This window comes from Staurois parvus, unplaced genomic scaffold (genome assembly GCF_062004578.1).
Source record: "Staurois parvus isolate SC_StPar_1 unplaced genomic scaffold, SC_StPar_1.0 ptg001729l, whole genome shotgun sequence".
Lineage (NCBI taxonomy): Eukaryota > Metazoa > Chordata > Amphibia > Anura > Ranidae > Staurois > Staurois parvus.
The window spans coordinates 50,154-67,024 of NW_028319525.1; the positions used below are offsets into that span (position 1 = coordinate 50,154).

Below are 16,871 nucleotides of genomic sequence, written 5' to 3' on the forward strand. Positions count from 1 at the left end.
GGATGAAAGACTGATGTAAATGGATGAAAAATGGATGTAAACTGATGAAAAACTGATGTGAACTGTTCCGTTTTTTCTTGGACATGACTGAACTGATGAAAATAAAACGGAATACCCGTGCGAAAGGGGCCTTATGGCCGGAGTGGGGGTTGAGGCCATCTCACATTTCCATCCAGACTCATCAGACTTGCATGATTGGAGCATTTGGAAGCACATTGGGACGGCGGCTCCCTCCTTCCGCATACCGGTGCATTCATTTTTCTTCTGTCTTCTGGCTTGGAGTGGCGCCATAAGTCTTGTTCACCCGTTTACGATGTACTTACATAGCCAGGAATCTTTGATTGTTCTCCAGAATGATTGCACTTCTTGAGGTGTGCTTCATTATCCTCCATCCTGTGTCACTTCTGGAAGACCTCTCAATCTGCAATGAAGACAACTCTCAGTTCCTGCTATTCTGTTACTGAATTGTCCATATTGATTCCTCAAGTAGCTCTACACTCTTCTACAGCACTGACTGTTATGCCCTCCCTTGTACCCCCTTTATTAGCAGGTTTTGTCCATGAAGACGTCCTTGTGGACCTTCCTTCGGGTTAGTCAGTTCCTACATTTTTGCACGTCTTGCGGGATGAGGATACTGCCTTTTGCGATCCATTTCAGTCCTCGAGTTGGATTGTCTGGTTGGACTACACTTCTGATTAGTGTTTTTGGTTTCGATAGTCACTGTTGCTGTTGTTGGACTTGGATTGGACCATGGATTGGGTGTAGATGTTACTTTGTTAAGGACTCTTAGAAGTATCCTTTTTTTTAATTCTGTATACAGCTTCATCTGTCATCAGAAAATTCCTTCTTATGTGTTCTATTGTTCTGACCTCCCCTATACTGTAGCTATGAACTGCTACTTTTTCTCAGGTGGTTTAAGATCTTCTCTTGCTGCAGAAGGTGAACTTATTTCTCAGTTGGTCTCCCTTCTGTTTGACCTTCATGCACACACAGTGACTTTGGGTGGGTGGGGGGGCCCATGGAACACAGCACCCTTTGGAGGGGTGGGGAGAGCCCTGTCTCAGCTCCCCATATCCCTATTATATGTAAGTCACCCTGTGCCTGTTAGGGGTACAGGGTGAAATGTCCTGCTATTGAGTAGACATGTATAGGTGGGGTGTGGGGGTTGTTCATTGTTTACTGCCATGTGGTCCCATTGTGTGTCTGACTTAGGAGCAAACTATTATGGTGTTTGTATATTGACTTGGTGGGGGTGTTTCCAGCAGCCCTCCTGATGGGACTGTCTGTTGGGAGGTGTGTCTGGTTGCTAAATTTGGTTTGCCCCGCCCTGTGTCATTATGCAGGGAGGGGGGGGGGTTGTTTCCTTGAATGTTTATATCTTGTGTCTGTGTTAAAATAAAGCAGTCCACGTCCTGTTTTTATACAAGTCTGGGGCTGTCTCGTCCTGTATGGTCAGCGGTGGTGTCCGTGGATCTGTGTTCGGACAGGGAAGCGGGAGTCTAACGGAAATACCCTCGTGCAATCGGGGTCCGGTTCCGTTACAGTGTCTAACTATTATTTCTATTTTTTCAATTGACTATATCCCCAGCCAGCAAGGAGTTTTCTCACGTATGCCCCACCTCTTACTCCTAAAGAGGCACTCTTCTGTTACTAGCACCTTACCTCTCTGGAGTCCAGTGGGAATCCTAAATTGTTCATCAACTGTAGCACTACCCCCTTAGGAGTTTTGCGTCAGTAAACAGTCCTTGAGCTTGGTTTTGTGACTTTATCAAGCGGTTAATAACTTGGATAGGGTTGAGGGGTGTATGGGATGCCCAAGGAACTGTGAACATGAGGACAAATCTGCTTAGCAACTATGTGCAAGTCCATAGACGAACAGCCCCTTCTTAGAGAGCTCTCCAGTCATTTTGGTGTACCATCTTAGACCCCAGATGAATCCTCCTCTTCACCCAGCTGCTGAGGGAATCCCTGGGCAAGGGGACCCAGAAGCTGCCACTTTAAATAAACAGTCCCAGATGAGGGGCTAGTTGGGTTTCCCACCTGACTGCCCTCTCTCCTTATCTGGCCCAGGGTGGTATAGGATTACTCACCCTGCATCTCCGGTAAGCTTGTTGGGTTGGTGGCTGCCTTCAGGCCTTACGCTGAGCTGGCTCCTTCTCTGTTTCCCAGGCTGTCCTCTATCAGGGGACGGTTGAGGTAGAGAGATCCTCCTGTCCATCACCTGCTTGTAGGTAGGTCCCTCCCTGAGCCCCCTCCTAGGCTCCACACTCCAGGCTCTCACTCCATCTTCCACCCGACACTGACCACTTCCTGATCAGGCTCTCCTATACAAGGGCTAAGCTGACCCCATGCCAAGTTCCCTGAGTATGTAGATCAGCCCCTCCCCACCTCCACCCACTGCCTTCTAGAAACTTCTCAAGCTTCTAGAGCAGGGGGAGGTATCAGGGAACTGACCTGCAGAGCCCTCAGCCCTGACCTAAAAATGACCTGGCTGATTCATCCCAAGCTGCTAAGCCTAAAAAGAGAAAAAAACAAACAAAACTGCTATCTAGCTAACCTGGAGGGCATTACATTACTATGGTTACCTATGGGGGTAAAGGTAATCTTGAAGGTTCACTGTGGGACCTGCTGTGTAGTGATTGTTTCTTCTACTATTCTATCTGTAATATTTTGAGGAAGATTTCTTAGTTTCTTCCACCCTATAGTTCCTCAGCGGAAGACATCTCCTGTTTTGGGGGTGTCCTGAAAGATCCTGAAATCACACTCTGCTATTCCTGTCTAACCCCCCTTCATAGGATGGTCTTCAAGGTAGGTCTATTGGAAGCTTTTTTCTCCTCTCTTGCTTAGGATTAAGCTATTGAGCCTTAGCATCTGGAATCTTCTGGAGCGGCAGGGGTTAGAAATAAGGGGTTGTCACAGGCACTCATCAAGAGTACCTCAGCAATGTCCCCCCCCCCCCCTTTCCGCCCAGCGTTTACTACAGCTTCTATGAATTAAACATGATCCATGAATAGAGGGGATGGACCTTTCAGTCATCTGCCCATCCTCCATTCTTAGACTGTGTTCCATTCATAAAAGCTGTGCTAAAGGTTTCTATAAATTGAGGAGCTGGGTGGAAAGGGCTCTAGTTAGAGTGCTTTTGACCACCCCTTAATTTTTTTTTAACCCTTCCGCTGCTCTGGAAGATTACAGTGGCAGGGTGGGGGGAAGGGGAGGACATTGGAGGAGACAGATTTTGGCGAAAGGAGACAGCAGTACAAAGCAAATATCTTGCTGAAGGTGAATAATGTCCCTCTTTGCTGTTTTTTTTTGTGTTTTAGGTAAAATTAGGCTTTAATGCAGCCATTCCCAACCTTTTTACTCTTGGGCAACCCTTGATATAATTTTCAGCTCTTGGGGAAACCCTGCTAAAACCAGTTATTTGAGGTCAGTGGGAAAAAATGTCTACCTTGTGCGGCAGTGTGACGAATGCTACCCTTATACAGTGAAGGAAATGCGTATTTGCTCCCCTGCTGATGGTGAATGTTCGCCCCTCACAAAGAAATGATCGGTCTAACAATGGAATGTTCGGTGTAACACTGAGAGACAGAATAGCAACAACAAATTCAACAGAAATGTATGTCTAACAAATGATGACTGATCTGCATGTTCATGAGGGAAAGAAGGATTTGATCCCCTTCACAAAATATGACTTAGTACTTGGTGGCAAATCCCTTGTTGGCAATCACAGAGATCAGATGTTTCCTGGAGTTTGCCCCCAGGTTCGCACACATCTCAGGAGGGATTTTGGCCCACTCCTCTTGGCAGATCCTCTCCAAGTCCTTAAGGTTTGGTGGCTGACGTTTGGCAACTCGAACTTTCAGCTCCTCCACATATTTTCCATCGGATTAAGGTCTAGAGACTGGCTAGGCCACTCCAGGACCTTAATGTGCTTCTTCTTTGAGCAGAGGGACCTTGCGGGCACTGCAGGATTTCAGTCCTTGTTGGCGTAGTGTGTTACCAATTGTTTTCTTGGTGACTGTGGTCCCAGCTGCCTGGAGATCATTGACAAGATCCTCACGTGTAGTTCTGGGATGATTCCTCACTGTTCTCATGATCATTGACACTCCACGAGGTGAGATCTTGCATGGTGCACCAGACCTAGGGAGACTGACACTTGTTTTGTGTTTCTTCCATTTGTGAATGATTGCACCAACTGTTGTCACCTTCTCACCAAGCTGCTTGGCCATAGTTTGGTAGCCCAGTCCAGCCTTGTGTAGGTCTACAATCTTGTCCCTGACATCCTTGGACAGCTCTTTGGTCTTTGCCACGGTGGAGAGTTTGGAATCTGATGGTTTGATTGCTCCTGTGGACAGGTGTCTTTTATACAGGTAACACAATGAGATTAGCAGCACTCCCTTTAAGAGACTGCTTCTAATCTCAGCTTGTTACCTGAATTTGTTGTTGTATTCTGTCTCTCAGTGTTACAATACACCGAACATTCGATTTTTAGACCGATCATTTCTTTGTGAGTGGGCGAACATTCAACATCAGCAGGGGAGCAAATACGCATTTCCTTCACTGTAGTTAGCAAAAAGGATCATTGATGCCATTCCAACGACTCTGCCATGTTGTGTTGGCCCTAGAACTACGCAGGCCCCATCAAATGGGAGGCCAATCAGCCATAACTCAAGAAACCCCTAGTAATCTCTGGAGGAACTTTAAAGACTTACTGTGGGACTTGCTGTGTAGAGATTGTTTCTTCTACTATTCTATCTGTAATATTTTGAGGAAGATTTCTTAGTTTCTTCCACCCCATAGTTCCTCAGTCCACCATCAAATGGGAGGCCAATCAGCCACAACTCAAGAAACCCCTAGCAATCTCTGGAGGAACTTTGAAGGTTCACTGTGGGACCTGCTGTGTAGAGATTGTTTTTTCTACTATTCTATCTGTAATATTTTGAGGAAGATTTCTTAGTTTCTTCCACCCCATAGTTCCTCAGTCCACCATCAAATGGGAGGCCAATAAGCCACAACTCAAGAAACCCCTAGCAATCTCTGGAGGAACTTTGAAGGCTCACTGTGGGACCTGCTGTGTAGAGTTTGTTTTTTTTTTCTACTATTCTATCTGTAATATTTTGAGGAAGATTTCTTAGTTTCTTCCACCCCATAGTTCCTCAGTCCACCATCAAATGGGAGGCCAATAAGCCACAACTCAAGAAACCCCTAGCAATCTCTGGAGGAACTTTGAAGGCTCACTGTGGGACCTGCTGTGTAGAGATTGTTTTTTTACTATTCTATCTGTAATATTTTGAGGAAGATTTCTTAGTTTCTTCCACCCCATAGTTCCTCAGTCCACCATCAAATGGGAGGCCAATCAGCCACAACTCAAGAAACCCCTAGCAATCTCTGGAGGAACTTTGAAGGTTCACTGTGGGACTTGCTGTGTAGAGATTGTTTCTTTTACTATTCTATCTGTAATATTTTGAGGAAGATTTCTTAGTTTCTTCCACCCCATAGTTCCTCAGTCCACCATCAAATGGGAGGCCAATCAGCCACAACTCAAGAAACCCCTAGCAATCTCTGGAGGGACTTTGAAGGTTCACTGTGGGACTTGCTGTGTAGAGATTGTTTCTTCTACTATTCTATCTGTAATATTTTGAGGAAGATTTCTTAGTTTCTTCCACCCCATAGTTCCTCAGTCCACCATCAAATGGGAGGCCAATCAGCCACAACTCAAGAAACCCCTAGCAATCTCTGGAGGGACTTTGAAGGTTCACTGTGGGACTTGCTGTGTAGAGATTGTTTCTTCTACTATTCTATCTGTAATATTTTGAGGAAGATTTCTTAGTTTCTTCCACCCCATAGTTTCTCAGTCCACCATCAAATGGGAGGCCAATCAGCCACAACTCAAGAAACCCCTAGCAATCTCTGGAGGAGCTTTAAGGTTGAGAATGGCTGCTTTAAAGGATTTTCTTTTATATTTGCCGGAGTTTTCCTTTAAGCTATCGGGCAGTGACTAGTCAAGAGATTTCTTTTCATGAGAAAAGGTCCGCGTTCGGATAATCCCAATAACAGCCTCCCATCCATCACTGTGGAGTTCCCGATGCCCGTTGCTGCCGTATAATTGGATTTGTTTGTGCAGAACCGTGATAGGACAGCTGGCAGTAGATTGCAGCGACACATGTAATCTGTGGATTAGAGCGATCTCCTGGGCTGTGATGTAAATTCAGATAAAACAGGAGGAGAGGTGTGCAGAATAGACATCTGCTATTATAGGAGAGGGGACCTGGGCGTCTGTCATAGAGGAGACTGACAATGACATGATTAGGCAGGTGCCTCAATATAGAGCCAACGTTCTCGTCACGTCCCCTTCATAAACCTTTCCATGATATCTGCAGGATTACAGCTCTCCTTCTAGGCTTCCCATTACAGTACAATCAATCTAAAGCCAAAACTTAGTTTTTTTTGTCTTGTGAAGAAAGTAATGGAGGGTTAATGGGTCATTTTTTTTTTGCTACGCTGGGGAAGTTTTCCTTGACTTCCTGTTCTCTGCCCACACATGAAGTGAGAAGAAATCTCCCCAAAGCCAGGAGAATATTCTTAGTTGTCACCAGGACAAGTTTTGTCACCTGTTCTGATGGCAACTCAACATTTTTCATTTCCTATCACCCTCAGCCCCGTGGCATAACTATAGCCATGGCATTCCTGGCAGCTACTATGGGGCCCAAGGTAGAAGGGGGGCGCCCATTAGAGAGGTTGTTGAGTGTGCATGTCAAGTTGATCCAGGGAATATCCGATTGCCTCTCGGGGGATCAGGAAGGAATTTTTTCCCCTGCAGGAGCAATTTAGATCATGCCTTCCTCTGGATTAACTATGGGTATAGGATTTTTTTTTTAATGGTTGAACTGGATGGACTTTTATCTTTTTTCAGCCAGACTAACTATGTAACTAATGATAGCACAGACCTAGAACTGTCATTAGTAGCAACATTTTCTTGCTTCGCAGAATGAGTAGATCTATTTCCCTCACAGGGACACTGAGGCTCGTATAGTGTGTACGGGTCATTTGTGTATGTGGTTCAAACTATTGGGTGCTGCGTACGGGCAGCTCATATGAGCCCATAGGGATGCAGTGGCTGCATGGACACAGCCGCTAATTTGTCAGACTTGCAGGTATGGGTGAGCGACCCCAAGACAAGACCGTATGCATTCAGGGCCACTCAACCGTGTGCCTGTCACATCGGGATAAGTGGCTTTGTGTGTGCAGTCGCTGCATCCCCATAGACGTATATTGGCTGCCTGTATGCAGCACCTGGTGGCTCCAGCCGCATAAACAGATGGCCCATTTATGGTACGGGTCCCGGCACCCCTGTGAGCGAGGCCGTAAATATGGTTTGTGAATTCTAAGAATTCTGTAATAAACGCAATTTGTGATGTGATTTGCTTCATCAGTAGAAGAGACGTATGGGGTTCTGAGGTCTCCCTCTGCCGTCCATCCACTCTGTGTTCACCGATAATGGAGGACAGGCAATTTTTTATTCTTAAAGATTTTTTTTATTTTTATTAATATTATTTTTACAGTGGAACTAAACTCTCTCAATCAATATGAACTACTGTTTATCCTTATACGGCTAGCATTACCCTTATGGAAGAAAAATATATTTGAAATATATTTTAGAAATATTCTTCCCAAATATATTGACATATATATATATACAATTTTGTCCACATTCAATATATTTAAAAATATATTTCTCTCTCTCTCTCTCTCTCTCTCTCTCTCTCTCTCTATATATATATATATATATATATATATATATATATATATATATAGATATATTTATTGAAATATATTTTGAAATATAATGAATATGGCCAAAATTGTAGTATATGTACAGTTGTGACCAAAATTATTCAACCCCCACTGAAATTGAGTGTTTTGGCCAGTTTGACATTGCTTTTGATCATTCAGTCATCTTGCTTACATTTACATTAAAGAGGCACTTGTAGGTCAGACAAATATAACATAACAGTTATAATGAAATAACCACAAATGTCTTTTCTGTGCTCACAGCATTATCAGTTTTATTCAACCCCCAAGTGACATTCAATCTTAGTACTTAGTACAGCATCCTTTTACAGTTATAACAGCTTTTAAACGTGAAGCATAGCTTGACACAAGTGTCTTGCAGCGATCTACGGGTATCTTCGCCCATTCTTCATGGGCAAAGGCCTCCAGTTCAGTCACATTCTTAGGCTTGCGCACTGCAACTGCTTTCTTTAAGTCCCACCAGAGGTTCTCAATCGGATTTAAGTCTGGTGACTGCGATGGCCACTCCAAAATGTTCCAGCCTTTCCTCTGCAACCATGCTCTAGTGGACTTGGAGGTATGCTTGGGATCATTGTCCTGTTGAAAGGTCCAACGTCTCCCAAGCCTCAGGTGTGTGACGGACTGCATCACGTTTCCATCCAATATCTCCTGGTACTGAAGAGAATTCATGGTACCTTGCACACGCTGAAGCTTCCCTGTACCTGCAGAAGCAAAACAGCCCCAAAGCATGATTGACCCTCCACCATGCTTCACAGTAGGCAAGGTGTTCTTTTCATCATAGGCCTTGTTCTTCCTCCTCCAAACATAGCGTTGATCCATGGGCCCAAACAGTTCTAATTTTGTTTCATCAGTCCACAGAACACTATCCCACAACTTTTGTGGTTTGTCCACATGGCTTTTGGCATACTGCAGTCGACTCTTCTTATTCTTTGGAGACAGCAAGGGGGTACGCCTGGGAGTTCTGGCACGGAGGCCTTCATTACGCAGTGTGCGTCTTATTGTCTGGGCTGAAACTTCTGTACCCACATCTGACAAATCTTTTCTCAGTTCCTCAGCAGTCACACGGGGACTTCTCTCCACTCTACGCTTCAGGTAGCGCACAGCAGTCGAAGTCAGCATCTTCTTTCTGCCACGACCAGGTAGCGTTTCAACAGTGCCCTTTGCCTTGAATTTGCGAATGATGCTTCCTAAGGTGTCTCTTGGTATGTTTAACATCTTTGCAATCTTCTTATAGCCATTGCCCTTCCTGTGAAGAGAAATCACCTCTTCTCTTGTCTTCCTGGACCATTCTCTTGCCTTCACCATGTTTGTAACCACACCAGTAAATGTCTAGAAGGAGCTGAGTATCACAGTCATTTTAAAGCTGCCTAATTGGTGCTTATTATGCTTGATTGCTGCTCGGTGACATCCACAGGTGTTTTCAATACCTGATGGAAAGCACCTGTATGAACCTCTGTTCTTCAGAGTGGTAGTCTTTAAGGGGTTGAATAATTGTGGCAATGAAGAAACCACATAAGAACCATTTACTACTGTATTACATAAACAATTGATGTCATTTTAGTTGCATTTGGGTAGTTACAACGTCCTTGTAGGATTTGATTCTGAATACAATTCCAAATGTACACTATAGTCCCTAAACCCCTTTACAGCATTGGGGGTTGAATAATTTTGGTCACAACTGTATATATACACCGTGTTCCAAATTATTATGCAGATGATATTTTTCTCATTTCCCTCAATAATTGATGTAAATCAGTTGGCAGAATTCTCAGGTTACAACTATTAAGAGTACAATTCACATTTTATTGAACAAACCTCCTAATGATAACAGGATTTTTGTTCCGGATTATTCCGCACAGGAAGTTTCAAAACACTTTATAGGTTGTAAAGAACTGAAAATTGTCATTTGTTGTGTTTGCAGCAAATTTACTGAAAGCTATTTCAATCAAACTTTTCCCAACATTGTAACTTTGTAAACATTTGAAGCGGTCACGTTACATTGTAACATAGGAGCCCGTATCTGATAGCAGATCACAAGTCTTGCATCCATTGAACTTGGGAGTTTTTGGACAGTTTCTGCTTGAATTTGTTTGCAAGATGTCAGAATAGCCTTCCAGAGCTGCTGTTTGGATGTAAACTGCCTCCCACCCTCATAGATCTTTTGCTTGAGGATGCTCCAAAGGTTCTCAATAGGATTGAGGTCAGGGGAGGATGGAGGCCACACCATGACTTTCTCTCCTTTTATCCCCATAGCAGCCATTGATGCGGAGGTATTCTTTGCAGCATGAGATGGTGCATTGTCATGCATGAAGATGATTTTATTACGGAAAGCGTAGTTCTTCCTTCTGTACCAGGGAAGAAAGTGGTCAGTCAGAAACTCCACATACTTTGCAGAGGTCATCTTTACACCTTCGGGGGCTCTAAAGGGGCCGACCAGCTCTGTTCCCATGATTCCGGCCCAAAACATGACTCCACCACCGCCTTGCTGACGTCGCAGCCTTGTTGGAACAGGGTGGCCGTCCACCAACCATCCACTACTCCATCCATCTGGACCATCCAGGGTTGCACGGCCCTCATCAGTGAACAGGACTGTTTGAAAATGAGTCTTCATGTATTTTTCTGCCCAATGCAGCCGTTTCTGCTTGTGAGCATTGGTTAGTGGTGGCTGAATAGAAGGTTTATGCACCAAGACTCTGGAGGACTCTACACCTTGATGTCCGTGGGACTCCAGAGGCACCAGCAGCTTCAAATATCTGTTTGCTGCTATGTAATGGGATTTTAGCAGCTGCTCTCTTGATCCGATGCATGGATCTGGCAGAAATCTTCCTCAATGTGCCTTTATCTGCACCAACCTGTCTGTGCTCTGAATCAGCCACAAATCTCTTCATAGTGCGATGATCACGCTTATGTTTCTGTGAAATATCGAATGTTTTCATACCTCGTCCAAGGCATCGAACTATTTCACTCTTTTCAGCAGCAGAGAGATCCTTTTTCTTCCCCATATTGCTGGAAAATGGTGCTCTGCTTAATAATGTGGAACGCCGTCCTTTAGTAGTTTTTCCTGAAATTGGGCTCACCGGCCAATCTAATGATCACAGGTGTCCCAGATTGTTTTCAGTGATCAAAAGAGCCCTGACACACAATGCCATCCATGAGTTACACTGAAAAACAACATATTTCATCTTTGTGACACTTAAATAGAATTTGCATAATAATTTGAAACGTGGTGTATATATATATATACACTGTATCTTGAAATGCGTTTTTTATTACAAAATATATGAAAAATCTTTTTAAAAATACATTTCAAATATACTTTGTCTTTAAAAATACAAATCTCCAAAATATATTTTTAAAAATATTTTTCATATATTTTGTAATAGGTTGTATTGACTGAGCCCGCCATTGGGTTTTGGCCTTTGGTATCCTGAAGAGGAGACAAGGGCCACATAGTATGTAGAAGGAAAATGATTTCTGGTCACTCTCAGCATCCAATCCATCATCCATCTCATTGGACTGTGTTTTTTTTTGGCAGTGCTCCAAGGCGTATTCCACCCAGTTCCTGGACACGTTTGATGCGCACAATATGGCGGTGGACGCCGTACGGTGGAACCCATTCCATCCCAAAGTCTTCATCACCTGCAGCTCGGACTGGACAGTGAAGATCTGGGAACATAACATCAAGTACGTACTGCCAGCCTGGTATCTGGAACTTCAGTTTTGTCATAGCAGACCTTTATCATACGTTACGGCAGATACTCACCTGCTTCTGTTCTGTAGAGTTTGTGATAGGCCGTTCCCACTGAATTCTACCTAACATTAAATGGGGGAGGACCTTCATTCAGATCACATGATCAGACACTTTATTTTGGTAAGCAATATATTGCTATATCACCCTGGCCAAGAATGTCATCTAATATCCAGTACTGGGCCTAGGGCAGTGAGCAAAAGGAGCATCGGTGGGGATGTCGCATTCCATGTTAGGGGCTGTCATGGGACTTCCAGGTCTGTGCCCAATTCAAGAGAGAATATGGGATTGATTTACTAAAGACAAATGGCCTGTGCACTTTGCTAGTGCAGCTGCACTCATTTTCCCCTTAGTGAATGTGGTAAAGCTCTGCTGATTTCTATCATCCAATCATGTGCTAGCAAAATTTGTTTTTTAATTTCCTTGAATCTGATTGTAAAGAATACCCAAAGTGAAGCTTCACCACATTTATAAAGAAAAAAAAATTCTAAATGCAAAGTGCACAGTCTATTTTCCTTTAGTAAATCAGTGGCATGAGCAGGGGGAAGAGGATTTGGGGGATCATGGTTACAAATGGAAACATGGGAGATATATTGATTGGTGGTTTTCTAAAATCTCATCTCTGCAGAATGAGTTAGTGTTACTAAACCTGGACCCCGCATTCACTATATCCGCTCTCCCCGGACCCTGCATTCACTATATCTGGTCTCCCCGGACCCCGCATTCACTATATCCGCTCTCCCCGGACCCCGCATTCACTATATCCGCTCTCCCCGGACCCTGCATTCACTATATCCGCTCTCCCCGGACCCCGCATTCACTATATCCGCTCTCCCCGGACCCCGCATTCACTATATCCGCTCTCCCCGGACCCCGCATTCACTATATCCGCTCTCCCCGGACCCTGCATTCACTATATCTGGTCTCCCCGGACCCCGCATTCACTATATCCGCTCTCCCCGGACCCCGCATTCACTATATCCGCTCTCCCCGGACCCTGCATTCACTATATCTGGTCTCCCCGGACCCCGGATTCACTATATCTGGTCTCCCCGGACCCCGCATTCACTATATCCGCTCTCCCCGGACCCCGCATTCACTATATCCGCTCTCCCCGGACCCCGCATTCACTATACCCGCTCTCCCCGGACCCCACATTCACTATATCTGCTCTCCCCAGACCCCGCATTCACTATATCCGGTCTCCCCGGACCCTGCATTCACTATATCCGTTCTCCCCGGACCCCGCATTCACTATATCTGCTCTCCCCGGACCCTGCATTCACTATATCCGCTCTCCCCGGACCCCGCATTCACTATATCTGCTCTCCCCGGACCCCGCATACACTATATCCGTTCTCCCCGGACCCCGCATTCACTATATCCGCTCTCCCCGGACCCCGCATTCACTATATCCGGTCCCCCCGGACCCCGCATTCACTATATCCGCTCTCCCCGGACCCCGCATTCACTATATCCGCTCTCCCCGGACCCCGCATTCACTATATCCGCTCTCCCCGGACCCCGCATTCACTATATCCGGTCTCCCCGGACCCCGCATTCACTATATCCGGTCTCCCCGGACCCTGCATACACTATATCCGTTCTCCCCGGACCCTGCATTCACTATATCCGCTCTCCCCGGACCCTGCATTCACTATATCCGCTCTCCCGACCCCACATTCACTATATCCGGTCTCCCCGGACCCCGTATTCACTATATCCGGTCTCCCCGGACCCCGCATTCACTATATCCGCTCTCCCCGGACCCCGCATTCACTATATCCGCTCTCCCCGGACCCCGCATTCACTATATCCGCTCTACCCGTACCCCGCATTCACTATATCCGCTCTCCCCGGACCCCGCATTCACTATATCCGCTCTCCCCGGACCCCGCATTCACTATATCCGCTCTCCCCGGACCCTGCATTCACTATATCTGCTCTCCCCGGACCCTGCATTCACTATATCCACTCTCCCCAGACCCTGCATTCACTATATCTGGTTTCCTTGGACCCTGTATTCACTATATCTACTCTCCCCGGACCCTGCATTCACTATATCTGGTCTCCCCGGACCCCGCATTCACTAAGTCCGCTCTCCCCGGACCCCACATTCACTATATCCGGTCTCCCCGGACCCCGCATTCACTATATCTGGTCTCCCCGGGCCCTGCATTCACTATATCCGGTCTCCCCGGACCCTGCATTCACAATATCCGTTCTCCTCGGACCCCGCATTCACTATATCTGGTCTCCCCAGACCCCGCATTCACTATATCCGGTCTCCCCGGACCCCGCATTCACTATATCCGGTCTCCCTGGACCCGCATTCACTATATCTGGTCTCCCCGGACCCTGCATTCACTATATCTGCAGGGGGAAGAGGATTTGGGGGATCATGGTTACAAATGGAAACATGGGAGATATATTGATTGGTGGTTTTCTAAAATCTCATCTCTGCAGAATGAGTTAGTGTTACTAAACCTGGACCCCGCATTCACTATATCCGCTCTCCCCGGACCCTGCATTCACTATATCTGCTCTCCCCGGACCCTGCATTCACTATATCTGCTCTCCCCGGACCCTGTATTCACTATATCCGGTCTCCTCGGACCCCGCATTCACTATATCTTGTCTCCTCGGACCCTGCATTCACTATATCTCGTCTGCACATAGGGAGCGTACATAGGGGATGCACATAGGGAGCGTACATAGGAGATGCACATAGGGAGCGTACATAGATGATGCACATAGGGAGCGTACATATGGGATGCACATAGGGAGCGTACATATGGGATGCACATAGGGAGCGTACATAGGGGATGCACATAGGGAGCGTACATATGGGATGCACATAGGGAGCGTACATAGATGATGCACATAGGGAGCGTACATATGGGATGCACATAGGGAGTGTACATAGATGATGCACATAGGGAGCGTACATATGGGATGCACATAGGGAGCGTACATAGATGATGCACATAGGGAGCGTACATATGGGATGCACATATGGAGCGTACATAGGAGATGCACATAGGGAGCGTACATAGCGGATGCACATAGGGAGCGTACATAGGAGATGCACATAGGGAGCGTACATAGCGGATGCACATAGGGAGCGTACATAGGAGATGCACATAGGGAGCGTACATAGCGGATGCACATAGGGAGCGTACATAGGAGATGCACATAGGGAGCGTACATAGGAGATGCACATAGGGAGCGTACATAGGGGATGCACATAGGGGGTGCTTGTAGGGGTCATACATAGGGGCGCACATAGAGGGTGCACTTAGGAGTGTACTAAGGGGGTGTATGTAGGGAGTGTACTAAGGGGGTGTATGTAGGGAGTGTACATGGGGGGCACATAGGGGGTGCACAGGTGTGAGAGCTGAACTGGCACAATAACCACAGATGTTTCTTACTGCTTCTGATCTGACCCTAGAACAATCTGACCCTAGAACGATGTGACCCTAGAACGATGTGACCCTAGAACGATGTGACCCTAGAACGATGTGACCCTAGAACGATGTGACCCTAGAACAATCTGACCCTAGAACGATGTGACCCTAGAACAATCTGACCCTAGAACGATGTGACCCTAGAACGATGTGACCCTAGAACGATGTGACCCTAGAAGGATCTGACCCTAGAACGATGTGACCCTAGAGCGATCTGACCCTAGAGCGATCTGACCCTAGAAGGATCTGACCCTAGAGGGATCGGACCCTAGAGGGATCGGACCCTAGAGGGATCTGACCCTAGAAGGATCTGACCCTAGAAGGATCTGACCCTAGAAGGATGTGACCCTAGAAGGACCGGACCCTAGAAGGACCGGACCCTAGAAGGATGTGACCCTAGACGGATCGGACCCTAGAAGGATCGGACCCTAGAAGGATCGGACCCTAGAAGGATCGGACCCTAGAATGATCTGACCCTAGAATGATCTGACCCTAGAATGATCTGACCCTAGAATGATCTGACCCTAGAATGATCTGACCCTAGAACGGTCGGACCCTAGAACGGTCGGACCCTAGAAGGATGTGACCCTAGAAGGATGTGACCCTAGAAGGATGTGACCCTAGAAGGATGTGACCCTAGAATGATCTGACCCTAGAATGATCTGACCCTAGAATGATCTGACCCTAGAAGGATCTGACCCTAGAAGGATCTGACCCTAGAAGGATCGGACCCTAGAACGATCGGACCCTAGAAGGATCTGACCCTAGAACGATCGGACCCTAGAACGATCGGACCCTAGAACGATCTTCCCTTAGTATTGGTATTAATACTTTGTATATATTAGGAGTGTTTGTATCGCTCAGGAAGTTGTGTCTCTGCTACAAATCTAATCCCAATGTCCCGGTCCCAGTTACTGGCCATGTTCCCCGCAGTGCCTAGGAAGGTATGAGCTGTCACTTCCAGCTCACACAGGTCCTCTGTTCACCTCTGCTGCTCTGTTATTGGTGTCCTCACTTTTCCTTGTGAACTCTTCCTTTGTGCCCGCCAGTTAGGGCAGTTATATAACCGCTACTGACATCCGACTTCCTCTCCCAGGACTCCAATGTTTGTGTTTGACCTGAACTCCTCAGTGGGGGACGTAGCCTGGGCGCCATACTCCTCCACCATCTTCGCGGCTGTTACCACCGATGGCAAGGTAGGTCACTACTGATCTGTAATCTGATGACAGGCTGCTCGGAATCTGTACATTGAACGTCCATGCTGAGGGAAGGGAGAGCTAATACACCCCCGCTGTTCTCTGCATACAGACATGTCTGAACGATTCCTGAATTCTTATTGTTTGTAGAATCATCACTGAGCATAGAACAGTCTAAAGAAGCCAAAAGTGTTGTCTGTGTCCCTGCCGGGGACATTCACCCTAGAATCACTGTCCTGTCATGGAACAAAATGATGTCATAGAGTGTAAGCTCCTCTGGTACAGAGACTGATGTGACTGTGGGGGAGGGGACATTAGAGTGTAAGCTCCTCTGTACAGAGACTGATGTGACTGTGGGGGAGGGGACATTAGAGTGTAAGCTCCTCTGTACAGAGACTGATGTGACTGGGGGGGAGGGGTCATTGGAGTGTAAGCTCCTCTGTACAGAGACTGATGCTACTGTAGGGGAGGGGACATTAGAGTGTAAGCTCCTCTGTACAGAGACTGATGCTACTGTAGGGGAGGGGACATTAGAGTGTAAGCTCCTCTGTACAGAGACTGATGCTACTGTAGGGGAGGGGACATTAGAGTGTAAGCTCCTCTGTACAGAGACTGATGTGACTGTGGGGGAGGGGCATTAGAGTGTAC

At 46.4% G+C, this 16,871-nt stretch overlaps 1 protein-coding gene across 1 annotated transcript in view; it reads left to right on the forward strand.

Moving 5' to 3' along the window:
* Positions 1-16,871, forward strand: part of LOC149434592 (dynein axonemal intermediate chain 1-like) — a 187,017-nt gene that overhangs the window by 39,045 nt on the left and 131,101 nt on the right. The window contains exons 6-7 of the mRNA XM_089663603.1: positions 11,348-11,496; positions 16,124-16,223. Coding sequence (XP_089519729.1) covers positions 11,348-11,496; positions 16,124-16,223 — 249 coding nt within the window. The remainder of the gene's footprint in view (positions 1-11,347; positions 11,497-16,123; positions 16,224-16,871) is intronic.